We start from the raw sequence: 16,088 nt of genomic DNA on the forward strand, positions 1-16,088 counted from the left end.
GAGTGTTGTGTTGCATGGAGGGGAGGATGGTAGGCTGATAATCGGTGAGTGTTGTATTGTACGGAGGGGAGGATGGTAGGCTGATAATCGGTGAGTGTTGTACGGAGGGGAGGACGGTAGGCTGATAATCGGTGAGTGTTGTACGGAGGGGAGGACGGTAGGCTGATAATCGGTGAGTGTTGTACGGAGGGGAGGATGGTAGGCTGATAATCGGTGAGTGTTGTACGGAGGGGAGGACGGTAGGCTGATAATCGGTGAGTGTTGTATTGTACGGAGGGGAGGACGGTAGGCTGATAATCGGTGAGTGTTGTACGGAGGGGAGGACGGTAGGCTGATAATCGGTGAGTGTTGTATTGTACGGAGGGGAGGACGGTAGGCTGATAATCGGTGAGTGTTGTACGGAGGGGAGGACGGTAGGCTGATAATCGGTGAGTGTTGTACGGAGGGGAGGACGGTAGGCTGATAATCGGTGAGTGTTGTACGGAGGGGAGGACGGTAGGCTGATAATCGGTGAGTGTTGTGTTGTACGGAGGGGAGGACGGTAGGCTGATAATCGGTGAGTGTTGTATTGTACGGAGGGGAGGACGGTAGGCTGATAATCGGTGAGTGTTGTATTGTACGGAGGGGAGGACGGTAGGCTGATAATCGGTGAGTGTTGTACGGAGGGGAGGACGGTAGGCTGATGAAGAGCCTGAAGTGTGCTTTCCAAGCATTGAATGGACTCGTCCAATTTGGGCTGTGACGCCAGCCTCTCCCTCCTGAATTACCTCCCCCAACTTCCCCTTGTGCACCACTGACTGACTTATGGGAGCAAACAAACCCTACTGGGATAGTAGGAAATTGGAGGGAAACTTTCATTCTCAAGCCGGTCCAGTCTGGCGATTTTGGAAGAGAAGGATTCTAGGCCCAGGCCTACGGACGATTCTGATGAGGTTAATGATGAAGAATTACAATCTTCTGAGTCATTTCACTGCACTAGAGCAATACAAAAAATCCGTCTTTACAATGAAAGGTGTTTATCAACGGGTTTTACATGTTCTGGTGATCCGAGTTGTCCTGTTCCATTGTGCCTAGTCTGTGGTAGATAACTTATAAGTGTAGGTGTGGTTCCAGTAAAATTGAAAAGACGCTTAAGTACAAATCACAACCATATGACACATTAAAATGCTGATTATTTTAAACGACTATTGGAATCTCAAAACAAGCAGATTAAGGCTTTTGAAAATAAAGTCACAGTCAGTAAAGTGAATCAGGAAGCAAGTTATTTAGTCGCTTTATGGCCAGTTAATTCGAGAATGTTAAAAAAAAACTGTGTGGGAACCTGGACAAAGAGCACATCAATCTCCTGCTAAAGTAGAAATCTGGTGGCTTAGCAGAAGAAGAGTTCTCAACAGTTTGAGCTGAAAGGTGAATTGCAGGAGTACTTTCAAGAAAATAGTAGGCCCGATTTTGCTAAGTGCTTTGAAGATGAAGAATGTCTGCAGAAACTAGTCTACTTAACATATGAACCAGTTTGACAAGTCTCTGCAGGGCCCTGGAGAAAATCTTTTGACTTCAAGTGACAAGATTCTTGTATTTACAAGGAAACTGAATCTTTGGAAAAATCATGCTGCTAAAGGAAATCTTGAAATGTTTCCACTGCTTCTTGGGCTTGAGAGTGAGGAAGGATATCAGAAAGTCTTGAGTCTTATTGAAAACCACCTGGGGGGACGTCACGTGATGACGTAGGATCGAGACGTGGAAATCCAGCTGTCCCATATAAAACAGTAAAATAATGTTTGTGAAGAAAAGTTAGTAAATACTTTTTAAAAATTACTTATAAACTACTCAGGATTGTCTTAAGATAGGTCTCCTAAACAGAAGCAGAAGAAAACTGCTACTTTGAAGACAACACAAGTTGGAAAAGAATCAAGGCCGGCCGCCATGACAGAGCCTCGGGCTCAAGTGCATTTTACTTTCGGCGATACAGAACAGGAAACTGCGGCAACATCAACCGTTTCCAAAAAAAAAGAGCAACAGGAATTGCGCATGCGTGAAGGAAGGGTCATGCGCAAATACGAGCAACCCAAACTACAAATCCCAGCAATGATCGGAACTGAAAGTGAAAGTGAATATGAGGTGGAATCAGATTCTCTGGATAAATCAGACGAAGATGAAAAGACAAAGAAAGAAGAGTAACAGGAAGAGGTTGGAGGTGATATTGGAGACATAAAAAAATCTTTGGTGCAAATAACGCATGAATTAAAAGCATTAAAAGTAATAAAAAGATATTAAAAATATGAAGATTATGTTTGATAAAATGTTGAAAAGACAGGTCAAAATGGACAAGAAAATAAAAAACTTGGAAGAAACAATGGGAGACACCATTGATAGAGTGAATAAAATGGAAGATAATATTTCTGCCTGGACAACAGAAAGAAAACGGTTGTTGGAAAAAGTGGATGTACTTGAAAATTTTAGCAGACGAAATAATATTAAGATTGTTGGTCTTAAAGAAGGTATAGAGGGAGAGGATCCAATATTTTTTTTTTCAAAAATGGATTCCGGAAATTTTGGAAGTGGAAGAAGGAACCCAGTTAATTGAAATTGAAAGGGCTCACGGAGCCTTAAGATCAAGGCCTCAGGTTGATCAAAACCCACGATCAATCTTGATAAAATGCTTAAGATATCAAGATAAAGAAAAGATCCTGAAGGCGGCTGCCCCATGTGCCAGAAAGAGAAACGGGCCATTGATGATAGAAGGGAAAACAGTTCTTTTCTATCCTGATAGAAGTTATGACCTTCTGAAGAGAAAGAAGGAATTTAACCCAGCGAGAAAAGTTTTATGGGAAAAGGGTTATAAATTTATATTGCGCCACCCAGCAACCCTGATAATTTTTTTGGATGACGGAAAAAGATCTTTTACTGATTATCAGGATGTGGAAGAATTTGCACAAGAACTCCCAAATATTCGCTAACCACAGCCAAAAATTTAAAAGTGAAATGGATTAAAGATGAAGACAGGGACAGTGAATGGAGTTGATGGATGTTTAAGGACAGAAGAATATTTAAATATATTCTTAATTATATGATACAGGGGGAGAAGGGTAAAAATTTGAGAAATATTAATCGAGAGTAGTGATATTATTTTTTTCTTCTCTTATATATACTTTTTTATGTTACGGGGAGCTGGGGGAACTTCGGATCGATTGCTACGGGATTCACGTGTGTAATCATGGCGATTGCCATGACCCGCACAACGGAGGGGGGTAATGTTTCAAACACGAGGAAATCTGCAGATGCTGGAAATTCAAACAATAACACACACAAAATACTGGTAGAACACAGCAGGCCAGGCAGCATCTATAGGGTGAAGCGCTGTCGACGTTTCAGGCCAAGACCCTTCGTCAGGCCAATGTTGACAACAGGGGTAATGTTGTGGTTTTTTTTTATACACAACATTAGTTAGGGGGGTATTTTGTTATTTTTTTTCTTTATAATCTATTTTTCTTTAATCTTTCTTTCTCTGCCTGGACAATCGTGGGGGGGGGGGGGGGGGAGAGAGAGACATAGCAACACGGAGAATTTTAGAAAGATTCCCCAAGGTACTACAGAAGTTGAAAAGTTAGGTATTACTATTGACTGGAGTAACCCTGTTAAAAATAATGACTAATTTACTTAAGTTTTTTAAGCTTTAATGTTAATGGGCTTAATGGACCGGTGAAAAGAAAAAGAATTTTAACATTCATTAAGAAAATGAAAATAGATATAGCTTTTAGCTGCATTCCACTTGAAAAAATTACTTAAAATTTAAGAGATAAATATGAAATATTTCTGAAAATTTGGCACCCTTATTTACAAAAGATAGGATTAAATATATAGGTGCTCTGAAGATAAAATTATTGGTTATTTGGGGAAAGAAATAAATATATATACTAAAGCTATTATGAACTCTGTGGAGCATGTGGGGATCTTCTGATATCCAGGCACTCTTTCTACAGGGATATGTGAGGGGGGAAGGGTTGATAATTTTTTTTCCTTCTGTCACCATTTGAAAATTCAATAGATTTTTTTTATAAAAAATTTAAAAAAAAGCAAACCACCTGGAAGAACTGCAGAACATAAATGAGCAGTATTTTTCCTCCCTTTCCACACTGGGTGAGGGACCCTTTCTCCAAGTCTTCTGCTCAGCTGGAGAACTTGGCTTTGAGAGAAGAGGAGGAACTTTGTGAGCTACACTCTGATCGTGCACTCAAGATGAGATTTACTGACCTGCCCCTGGACAAGTTCTGGATTTCTGAGAAAGAAGAGTATCTGATCATTCACAGGAAAACAATGAACACTTTGATGTAACCTTCAACTTTTTACGTGTATGAGCAAGCATTGAGCAAGGATAGAAATCGTCGATTTTCAGTTGAAGGTGAAATCCGTGTGTGCTTATCTCAAATTTGACCCAGAATTGAGAAATTTATTTTCTTTTGTTTTATGAGTTTTTAAAATTGATGAAAGAGAAACAGGTTAGTGTCAAGAAAGTTAAGCTAAGTTTAACTCTATTTTTTCAAAAAAGGTTGTCTAACAATTTATTCTCTACGCAAAAGAGCACAGCCCATTTTTGGGTTATTATATCTACGCTAACTGATCACACTAATGTACCATGAGTTGTAGATATAAGAATTTTTATGCAGGGGTTCACTCAGACCTGAAAGTTATTTGAAGGGTTCCTTTGGGGCAAAAAGGTGAGAAAGGCTGCTCTGGTAGATACACAGAACTTGCATATACATACTATATCCACTACGGGGCATGTTGAACTGTTACATGCATATGAGAACTACTTAAAATACAAGCTGGTTATTAATTGTTAAGCTGCTAAGGAAATAACAATTAAACAGTCTAATCTAAGAATTAAACTTTTGGATCCAACACGACCTTCTATCATCAGATTTCTGAACTGTCCGTGAACCCTCAATCACTACCTCGCTATTCCCCTTTATTTTTAATTTTTGCAATGTATGGTTCCCACAGAATGACAGATTATGTCAGTGATGATGCACAGCCTCAGACTTGAAGGGTGTTAATTTAGAACAGGCATGAGGAATTTCTTTAGCCAGAAGATGGTGAATCTGGAGTTCATTGCCACAGATAACTGTGAAGGCCAAGTTACTTCGGTCGGAGGTTGGATAAGTTCTTGATTAGTTAGGGTATCAAAGATGATGTCTCCAAAAGTCAGTGACCATAATTGAGGATCACCAACACCCAGGACATGCCCTCTTCTCATTGCTACCATCAGGGAGGAGGTACAGGAGCCTGAAGACACACATTCAACGATTCAGGAGCAGCTTCTTCTCTACCGTCAGATTTCTGAATGGGCAATGAACCCATGAACTCTTCCTTACTATTTATTCCCTCTCTTTTTGCACCACTTATTTAACTTGACTTTCTTATTTTGTAAGTACTTATTGTAATTTATAGTTTTTATTATGTATTACAATGTACTGCTGCTGCAAAACAAATTTCACAACGTGTTTAAGTGATATTGAACCTGATTCTAATTCTGTTACAGCAAGAGGGCAGGAGAATGGGGTTGAGAGGGATAATGAATCAGCCGTGATGGAATGGTAGAACAAACTAGATGGGCTGAACAGCCTAATTCCTCTCCTGTGCCATGTGGATTACAATAAACCTGATTGTAAATCGAGCGACTGGGCTATGGGGAGAGCACAGAGAGGATAGAACTCTTGGCATATTGGTGACTGAGTTGTAATTTTATAGAGGTGCTTCAAATCACGAGGGGCATTGAGTGAATGGATACCGTCTTTTTCCTTTAACTCAGAGGTAGGGTTTTTTTACATAGAGAGTGGTGGGTGTGTGGAATTCCTTGTGGTGGTCGAGGCAAATACATTAGGGACATTTAAGAGGCTCTTAGATAGACACATGATTGATAGAAAAATGGCAATGTGGGAGGGAAGGGTTGGATTGATCTCGGAGTAGGTTACAAAGTCAGAAGAACATTGTGCATTGAAATGCCTGAACTGTGCTCCACCTTTCTACGTTCTAACTCTGACAGATCCTGGGTGTCTCTCCTGTACTGAGAGATCCCGGGGTGTCCCTCCCGCACAGCGAGATCCCATGTTCCAACTGTGAGATCCCTGGATGCTCATAAAAGCCCAGGTACAGGCCCTTCGTGTTAACGCTGACCATAACAGTGAATTGGACTTATTCCATCTGCCTAACAGTCTGACTCATTATGATCGTGCAACCAACATGATTGAAGACCCCCTCACCCTGGGCGTTCTCTCTTTTCCCTTTCAGTTCCCAGTACTGTGTGTAAGGAGCTCGTATGTTCTCCCTGTGACCGCGTGAGTTTCCTCTGATTGCTCTGGTTTCCCCCCACTTTCCAAGGATAAACAGCTGAAGGCCAGTAGGTTGTTGTTGCTGCAAGCCTGGTGATTCCTGAGAGCTGCTGCCAACGTATCCTCGGACTGTATTGATCGCTGGTGCAACTGATGGTCTTCGCTCTGTGTCTAGAGGACCAACCAAAACAAAGTCTTTCCAAAACATGCTTCGGTTGCTCTCAGAAACCAGCCTCCCCTCCACGGACTCTGTCTACACTTCTCAGTGTCTCTGTAAAGCAGCCGGCAGAATCAAAGACCCCCCCCCCCCCAATCGGGCAGAAGATACAAGAGCCTGAAAGCACGTCCCACCAGGCCCAAGGACAGCTTCTACTCCACTGTTATCAGTGAAAGCACGTCCCACCAGGCCCAAGGACAGCTTCTACTCCACTGTTATCAGTGACAGCACGTCCCACCAGGCCCAAGGACAGCTTCTACCCCACTGTTACCAGTGAAAGCACGTCCCACCAGGCCCAAGGACAGCTTCTACCCCACTGTTATCAGTGAAAGCACGTCCCACCAGGCCCAAGGACAGCTTCTACCCCACTGTTATCAGTGAAAACACGTCCCACCAGGCCCAAGGACAGCTTCTACCCCACTGTTATCAGTGAAAGCACGTCCCACCAGGCCCAAGGACAGCTTCTACCCCACTGTTATCAGTGAAAGCACGTCCCACCAGGCCCAAGGACAGCTTCTACCCCACTGTTATCAGTGAGAGCACGTCCCACCAGGCCCAAGGACAGCTTCTACCCCACTGTTATCAGTGAAAGCACGTCCCACCAGGCCCAAGGACAGCTTCTACCCCACTGTTATCAGTGAAAGCACGTCCCACCAGGCCCAAGGACAGCTTCTACCCCACTGTTATCAGTGAAAGCACGTCCCACCAGGCCCAAGGACAGCTTCTACCCCACTGTTATCAGTGAGAGCACGTCCCACCAGGCCCAAGGACAGCTTCTACCCCACTGTTATCAGTGAGAGCACGTCCCACCAGGCCCAAGGACAGCTTCTACCCCACTGTTATCAGTGAGAGCACGTCCCACCAGGCCCAAGGACAGCTTCTACCCCACTGTTATCAGTGAAAGCACGTCCCACCAGGCCCAAGGACAGCTTCTACCCCACTGTTATCAGTGAAAGCACGTCCCACCAGGCCCAAGGACAGCTTCTACCCCACTGTTATCAGTGAAAGCACGACCCACCAGGCCCAAGGACAGCTTCTACCCCACTGTTATCAGTGAAAGCACGTCCCACCAGGCCCAAGGACAGCTTCTACCCCACTGTTATCAGTGAGAGCACGTCCCACCAGGCCCAAGGACAGCTTCTACCCCACTGTTATCAGTGAAAGCACGTCCCACCAGGCCCAAGGACAGCTTCTACCCCACTGTTATCAGTGAGAGCACGTCCCACCAGGCCCAAGGACAGCTTCTACCCCACTGTTATCAGTGAGAGCACGTCCCACCAGGCCCAAGGACAGCTTCTACCCCACTGTTATCAGTGAGAGCACGTCCCACCAGGCCCAAGGACAGCTTCTACCCCACTGTTATCAGTGAAAGCACGTCCCACCAGGCCCAAGGACAGCTTCTACCCCACTGTTATCAGTGAAAGCACGTCCCACCAGGCCCAAGGACAGCTTCTACCCCACTGTTATCAGTGAAAGCACGACCCACCAGGCCCAAGGACAGCTTCTACCCCACTGTTATCAGTGAAAGCACGTCCCACCAGGCCCAAGGACAGCTTCTACCCCACTGTTATCAGTGAGAGCACGTCCCACCAGGCCCAAGGACAGCTTCTACCCCACTGTTATCAGTGAAAGCACGTCCCACCAGACCCAAGGACAGCTTCTACCCCACTGTTATCAGTGAAAGCACGTCCCACCAGACCCAAGGACAGCTTCTACCCCACTGTTATCACTCTTGAATGGTTCCCTAATACAGTAAGATGGACTCCTGGCCTCTCATTCTGCCTCATTATGACCTTTCACCTTATTGTCCGCCTGCTCTGCAGTGTCTGTAACTGTAACACTTTATTCTGCGTTCTGTTATTGTTTTACCTCGGTGCACTGATGCCATGAACTGATCTGTGTGGTTGGCGTGCATTCGGTACACATGACACTAATAAACCAATTTACCAACCAGATTTCTCAACTGTCCCCGTGTGAGAATAATAAACTGATTGTATTTACTATTTCTCTTTCTGTCCCAGAACATCCCTCTGGGACGCCGACCATGATGACTGAGCCGTTCCGAACCCTCGCTGGGCACACGGCGAAGATCACTAGCCTGGCATGGAGCCCCCACCACGATGCCATGCTGGTGTCTGCCTGCTACGATGGCACTGCCCAGGTGAGTGTTCGGTCTGGGATCGACTGTGAGCTGACTTGGGCTGCAGACTGGATGGGGTGTGTTTTACGTGAAGCTGTGTCGCAGTAGATAGCACCTCAATATCTGTGCCGAGCAAAATGTCAAATTAGGTCATCCCTTCTGCCTGTACGTGATCCCTATCTCTCTATTCCATTCGTAAGGCCGGTGATGTTTTGGGGGTGGAACTGGACTCTCTGACGGTGGTGTCTGAAAAGAGGATGCTGTTCAAGTTGCATGCCATCTTGGACAATGACTCCCATCCACTCCATAATGTACTGGTTAGGCACAGGAGTACGTTCGGCCAGAGACTCATTCCACCGAGATGTAACACTGAGCGTCATAGGAAGTCATTCCTACCTGTGGCCATCAAACTTTACAACTCCTCCCTCAGAGTGTCAGACACCCTGAGCCAATAGGGTGGTCCTGGACTTATTTCCACTTGGAATAATTTACTAATTATTATTTAATTATTCATGATTTTATATTGCTATATTTCTACATTATTCTTGGTCGGTGCGACTGTAACGAAACCCAATTTCCCTCGGGATCAATAAAGTATGTCTGTCTGTCTGTATATTCAACGCCACATTTCAGCTTGCACCACCACAGGCAGTCCGTCCCAGGCACTCCCCACCTTTTCAGTATCAAAGAAAATCTTGCCCCATGTATTTCCTGTAAACTTCTTCCTCCTTTTCACCTTAAAGGCTTAATCACAGGAGATTCTGCAGGTGCTGGAAATCCAGAGGAACACACACTAAATGCTGGAGGAACTCAGCAGGTCTGTTGGTATCTATGGGGAGGAATAAACAGTCAACGTTTCTGGCTGAAACCTTCCATCAGGATTGGGGAAGGGTTTCAGTCCAAACCTTGACTTAAAATGCGTGCCCGAAGGTGAGGAAGTGGCCACGCATTTTAATTCCAGGTCCCATTCCCATTCTGATATGTCTATCCATGGCCTCCTCTACTGTCAAGATGAAGCCACACTCAGGTTGGAGGAACAACACCTTATATACCGTTTGGGTAGCCTCCAATCTGATGGCATGAACATCGATTTTTCTAATTTCTGTTAATGCCCCTTCTCCCCTTCTTATCCCATTCCTTATTTATTTATTTATCTATTTATTTATTTATTTATTTATTTATTTATTTATTTATTTATTTATTTATTTATTTATTTATTTATTTATTATTCCTCTCCCCCCCCCCCCCCCACCTTTTTTCTCTCTCTATCCCTCTCACAATCACTCTTTGCCTGTTCTCCATCTCCCTCTGGTGCTCCCCTCCCTCTTTCTTTCTCCTTATGCCTCCCGTCCCATGATCCTCTCCCTTCTCCAACTGTTCCTCTTGCCAATCACCTTTCCAGCTCTTAACTTCATCCCTCCCCCTCCTGCCTTCCCCTATCATTTCGGATCTTCCCCCTCCGCCACTTTCAAATCTCTTACTATCTTTTCTTTCAGTTAGTCTTGACGAAGGGTCTCAGCCTGAAATGTCGACAGTGCTTCTCCCTATAGATGCTGCCATGCCTGCTGTGTTCCACCAGCATTTTGTGTGTGTTGCTTAAAATGATATTCGACATTTAAACGCTGGGGAAAAGATATTTCCTGCCTACTCTATCCATGCCATTAGATCTCCCCTCAGTCTCTGCCGCTCCAGAGAGTAGAACCCAACTTTGTCCAGCCCCTCCTTGCAGCTCATACCTTCTAGTCCCAACCCAAGAGGTTCTGCAGATGCTGGAAATCTTCAGCCACGCACACACAGAAAATTCTGGAGAAACTCAGCTGGTCAGGCAGCATTTTTGGAGGGTCTCGGCCCGTAATGTTGACTGTTTATTTCCATCTGTAGATGCTGCCTGACCTGCTGAGTTCCTCCAGCGTTTGTGCATTGATCCTGGTGAACCTCCTCTGCACCCCTCCCAAGCCTCCGCACCCTTCGAGTAATGGGGCAGACAGATATGATCAGCTAATATGATAGGAATTGCTGCTGCAACTTGACTTCCTGCCCTTAAATTCCTGTATGTAAAACATTGCCAGTTCTGAAGGCCAAGATTTTTGTCCGTGGGATGGACCTTGAACCCCGCGTTTAGGGTGGACGTTGCCATCGGGTCCTGAATGGGTGGCCGAGTCAGCAGCAGAGGGTAGACTCACAGCTTCCCAGCACCAGAGTCCCTGGTTCAATTCCAAACTCTCTGTGTATGCGCGTACACGAGTATGTGTGGTGTCTGCATATTCTCCTTGTGACCATCTGGGTTTCCTCTGGATGCTCCGGTTTCCTCCCACATCCCAGAGACGGACTTGGGAGTCCTAGTACAGGGTTTCCACACTGGTGTCCATGGACCTTTAGCTTAATGGTATTGGCCTATGGCAACAAAAGAAGTCGAGAACCCCTGTGCTATAGGACCAAGATCGTTTATTGTCATTCTTCAATACACCAGTGTAAAGGAGATTGTTACTCAGGATCTGATACAGAATCAAAAAACACAATAAATATAAAAGCAATCCTATAAAACCATTTGCAGGTTGAGTCGGTGGTGAGGAAGGCAAGTGAGTTGTTAGCATTCATTTGGAGACGACTAGAATATAGAAGCAAAGGTGACATGTTGAGGTTTTATTAGGCACTGGTAAGAATGTATTGTGAGCAGTTTTGGGCCCCTAATCTGAGAATGGATGGGCTGACGTTGGAGAGAGACCAGAGTAGGTTCATGAGAATGATCCTGGGAATGAAAGGGTTAAAGCTTGCTGAGTGTTTGATGGCTCGAAGCCTGAACTCGCTGGAGCTTAGAAGAATGATGAGGAATCCCATTGAAACCCCCTGAGCACTGAAAGGCTTAGATAGAGTGACCGTGCAGAGGATGTTTCCAACAGTGGGAGCGGCTAGGACCAGAGGGCAGAGCCTCAGAATACTTCGTCATTCTGTGCAGTGTTGTATGACATCATCATTATGTGCCATGTTGTATGACCTGGGTGGTCATAGTCTCATGTACTTGGCAAATTTCTCTACAGAAGTGGTTTGCCATTGCCTTCTTCTGGGCAGTGTCTTTACAAGTCGGGTGATCCCAGCCATTATAAACACTCTTCAGAGATTGTCTGCCTGGTGTCAATGGTCACATAACTGGGACTTGTGATCTGCACCGGCTGCTCATACGACCGTCCACCACCTGCTCCCATGGCTTCACGTGACCCTGATCGGGGTGCTACATCTTGCCCAAGGGTGACCCACAGGCTAGAGGAGGAAGGAACGCTTTACACCTCCTTTTGTAGAGATATAGCTCCACTCTGCCACCCAAATTCTGGGACTTCCATTCTGAACAGAGATGTTGAGTAATTTCTTTAGCCTGATGATGGTGAATCTGTGGAATTCATTGTCACAGATGGCTATGGAGTCAAGTCATTGGGAATATTTAAAACAGAGTTTGATTGGTTCTTGATCATTCAGGACAACAAAGGTTATGGGGAGGAGGCAGGTGAATGGGATTGAAGGGATAATAAATCAGCCATGATGGAATGACAGCAGACTAGATGGGCCAAATGGCCTAATTCTCCTCCTGTGTTTTAAGGTAGTGAGCCATATTGTTCCTGGACACTGTGGTGCAGAGGAGATTTTCCAGATTGGTTGAAATGGGCACAAGGTTGGTTCTGTAGAGAGACCAGAGCAGATGGTTGTCCACCTTTGAGCGGAGATAGGGAACATTGCAAACCTCGTGTTTTGGTGCAGTAAATAAAACGGTGAGAGACCCATTGACCAGGAGAGGGCTCACTTCCCCAGCGGCTGGTGGAGATAGAATCGGTAATGGTTTGTTATTGTCACACCTATCGAAAAGCTTGGTTTCATAGTCAAATTCAAAATAAATTTATTATCAAAGTACATATGTTACCATATATAAGCTTGAAATGTCAGCACTTTATTCCATAGATGCTGCCTAACCTCCGGAGTTCCTCCAACATTTTGTGTGTGTTGCTCTGGATTTCCAGCGTCTGCAGAATCTCTTGCGCATATGTCACCATGCACTACCTGGAGATTTACTTTCTTGCAGGTGTTAACAAGAAAATAAAGAAATGCAATAGAATTCATGAAAAGTTATACATAAAATTCAAGATCGTTCAGGACAAGTGTAAAGAAGAACAAAATAGTTGTTACTCAAGAGCCAAAGCAGAATAAAAAAAACAGTTAAAGAACACATCAATAATTTAAAAAAACACAATAAATATAAATACATGATAGCTTATAGATTGCTTGTACGTCCATAAAGTGACACTAGGTGCAGGAATGTCTGTACATAAGGTGACTGACAGGAAATGAGAAAGTAGTGGTGGTTGGGGGAGTGGAGGTGTCGATCAGCCTCACTGCTTGAGGAAAGTCACTGTTTTGGAGTTTGGTGGTACTGGTGTGGATGCTACATAGCCTCCTCCCTGATGGGAGTGGAATAAAATATCTAACGTGGAAAAGAAGACAGATTATGCGAGTAATAAACAGATAAATAATACTGAGTTGGTGAGTGAAGTTATCCACACCAGATCGGGAGCTTGATGGTTGAGGTGAATGTCACCGTGTGTAAATGTTAACGGTTCTTCACACTGCAGGTGTGGGACGTCCTGAAGGAGGAGCCCAAGTGCAACTTCCGAGGACACGCAGGGAGACTGCTGGGCGTGCAGTGGTCACCAGTGGAGGCAGACGTGGTCTGGACAGGAGGGGACGACTTCACGGTGCGGCGGTGGGAGGTCTCAAAGCAGGAACACATCAGACCTCCTCAAGGTACTGACAATGTGGATCCTTTCTTGCATTTCGTTTTCTTTTAGTTTTGTTTAGAGATACAGCACAGTAACGGCCCTCTTGGGCCAATGAGCCCCTGCTGCCCAATTGCACTCATGTGACCAACTAACCTACTAACCCACCTGTTCGTCTTCCACGTCACATGCCGGTGACAATAAACCTGATTCTGATTCTGGACTGTGGGAGGGAACTGGAGCACCCGGAGGAAACCCACACGGTCACTGGGAGAATGTACAAACTCCTTACAGACAGCAGTAGGAATTGAACGCAGGTCTACAATAACGTTTCTCTCACCACTAATGTTACCTTGCAGCCTTTCTTTGAATTAATTGTTTATGGATGTGGGTCTCACTGTTAGGCCTGTGTTTACTGCATTTGAGATGGAATTGGAATTGGTTTATTATTGTCACTTGTACCGAGTTACAGTGAGAATCTTGTCTTGCATACCGTCCATACAGATCAGATCATTACACAGAGCACTGAGGTAGAACAAGGGAAAACAGTAACAATGCAGAATAAAGTGTAGCAGCGACAGAGAGAGTGCAATGCGGGTAAACGATGAAGTGCAAGATCATAACGAGGTTGATTGTGAGTCCACCTTGTCATACAAAAGGTCAGACTAAGACTCCAGTAACGGGGTAGGAACTGTACTTGAGCCTGGTGGGACGTGCTTTCAGGCTTTTGTATCTTCTGCCTGAAGAGAGAGGGGAGAGGAGAGAATGTCTGGGATGGGTGGGGTCTTTGTTTATGCCGGCTGTTTGCCTGCATTTCTCACTGCCTCAGAAAGAGTCCATGGAGAAGAGGTCGGTTTCCATAACCTGCAGAGCTGTGTGTGGTTTCTTGTGGCAGGAGATGACCTTCCCATTTGACTTGTAGAATTCCCTCTGGTGAAGGTGCTCCTGCTGTGTTGCTGCTGAGATCATGTTCAGGACATCATCTCAACAATAATGAACCAGTGACAATAAACCGATCTGTCCTGGTCCAACCTCGGAGGCCCCACGGTTTCTGAGAAATAGACACTGTGGTCTACTCCCTGAGAAGGCCGAGGAGATTCAGCTGGTCCCTGATGACTCTTGGTTTTTATTGCTGCAACATAGAAAACATCCTGTCCAGATGGGTCACAGCTCGGCACGGCAACTGGCCTGCATGTGACTTCAAGAAACTGCAGAGAGTCATGGACACGTCTCAGCATGTTTCATAAACCAGCCTCTGTGAGAACTTTCTGGAGTTCCTTGTGGTCTCATGCAGTGCAGTTGCAGCTTGTGTTTATCCTGCATGTGTGGGGTTCTCATGTTATGCAGCTGTGTTGCTGCTGCAAGTAAGCATTTCATTGCACCTGTGCAGACATGGACGTGCAGATGAGGGTGAAGTTACCTTTGCACGGTAGCATAGTGGTTAGTGTAATGGTTTACTGCGCCAGCTGTAAGATCGGAGTTCGAATCCCACCACTGCCTGTGAGGAGTTTGTACGTTCTCCCCGTGACTGTGTGGGTTTCCTCCGGGTGCTCTGGTTTCCTCCCACTGTCGTGTACAGGTTGGTGCTGGCGAGTTGTTGGCATGCTGTGTTTGTGCTGGAAGCATGGCAACATTTGCATCCCAGCACATCGCAAAACTAAAAACTGATGATGCATTTCACTGTTTGGCTCAATGTTTTAGTCTTTGTGTGGTGTGATGGGTAAAGCTGACCTTGATCTTTCTCATCTCTAAGTATCTCTGAAATGTGGTCGTTGTACCCCAATTAGGGAAGAAGCTCTCCGAGATGGAAAGGAAGAAGATGAACGGCTTGAAACCCAAATCAAAGAAAGCCAAGAAAAAAGCGGACAAGAGTGTTGAGGGTCTGGGAGGGGTGGGATTTTCGGACACTCCATCGGAGACCGTTCCCACCCCCTGTGTCTGCGAGGAGCCGGAATGTCCTGGGGAAGTCGAAGCGGGATTTGTTGGAACCTCTAAGGTGCCAGGTATGACTGATTGCTTGTATTCCATGGCCCAGAGGGGTGAACGCTAACCCCTGACCCCCTTTTGAGCCCAATATCTAATGGTTCGGAGGAGGTGCAAAGGGACTTCGGAGTTTCACAAAATTCCTCAGAGGTTAACTTGCAGCAGGTAGTGAGGAAGGCAAATGCAATGTTAGCATTCATTTGGAGAGGAGTACAATATAAAAGCAAGGATGTAATGTTGAGACACTGGTCAGACCACACTTAGTGTACAGTCGGCCCTCCTTATCCGCGGATTCAACCACGAAAACGCAAATCACGAAAACCTGGAAGTTCTCTCTCCACTCGTTGTTTGAGCATGTACAGACTTTTATCTTGTCATTATCCCCTAAACAATACAGTATAACAACTATTTACATTGTATTATGTATTATAAGTAATCTAGAAATGACTTAAAAGTACAGCCAGTCCCTGGGTTATGAATGAGTTCCATTCCTGCGTCCGTCTTTAAGTTGGATTTGAAGTCAGAACAGGTACATCCGGTATTACTTAGCGTCAGTTAGTCAAAAGTTTTTCTTAGTATATAGTATATATTTTACCTTTCTATGCATATAAAACACTTAAGAAACATACGTATTTCAATAATCAAACCACTGCATTGCT

The 16,088-nt window shown here is 45.0% G+C and overlaps 1 protein-coding gene across 1 annotated transcript in view; it reads left to right on the forward strand.

The window, feature by feature from the left end:
• Positions 1-16,088, forward strand: part of gemin5 (gem (nuclear organelle) associated protein 5) — an 84,875-nt gene that overhangs the window by 24,450 nt on the left and 44,337 nt on the right. The window contains exons 14-16 of the mRNA XM_059990660.1: positions 8,568-8,707; positions 13,303-13,474; positions 15,234-15,449. Of these exons, the coding sequence (XP_059846643.1) occupies positions 8,568-8,707; positions 13,303-13,474; positions 15,234-15,449 (528 nt within the window). The remainder of the gene's footprint in view (positions 1-8,567; positions 8,708-13,302; positions 13,475-15,233; positions 15,450-16,088) is intronic.

This window comes from Hypanus sabinus, chromosome 15 (assembly GCF_030144855.1).
Source record: "Hypanus sabinus isolate sHypSab1 chromosome 15, sHypSab1.hap1, whole genome shotgun sequence".
NCBI classification, from domain to species: Eukaryota; Metazoa; Chordata; class Chondrichthyes; order Myliobatiformes; family Dasyatidae; genus Hypanus; species Hypanus sabinus.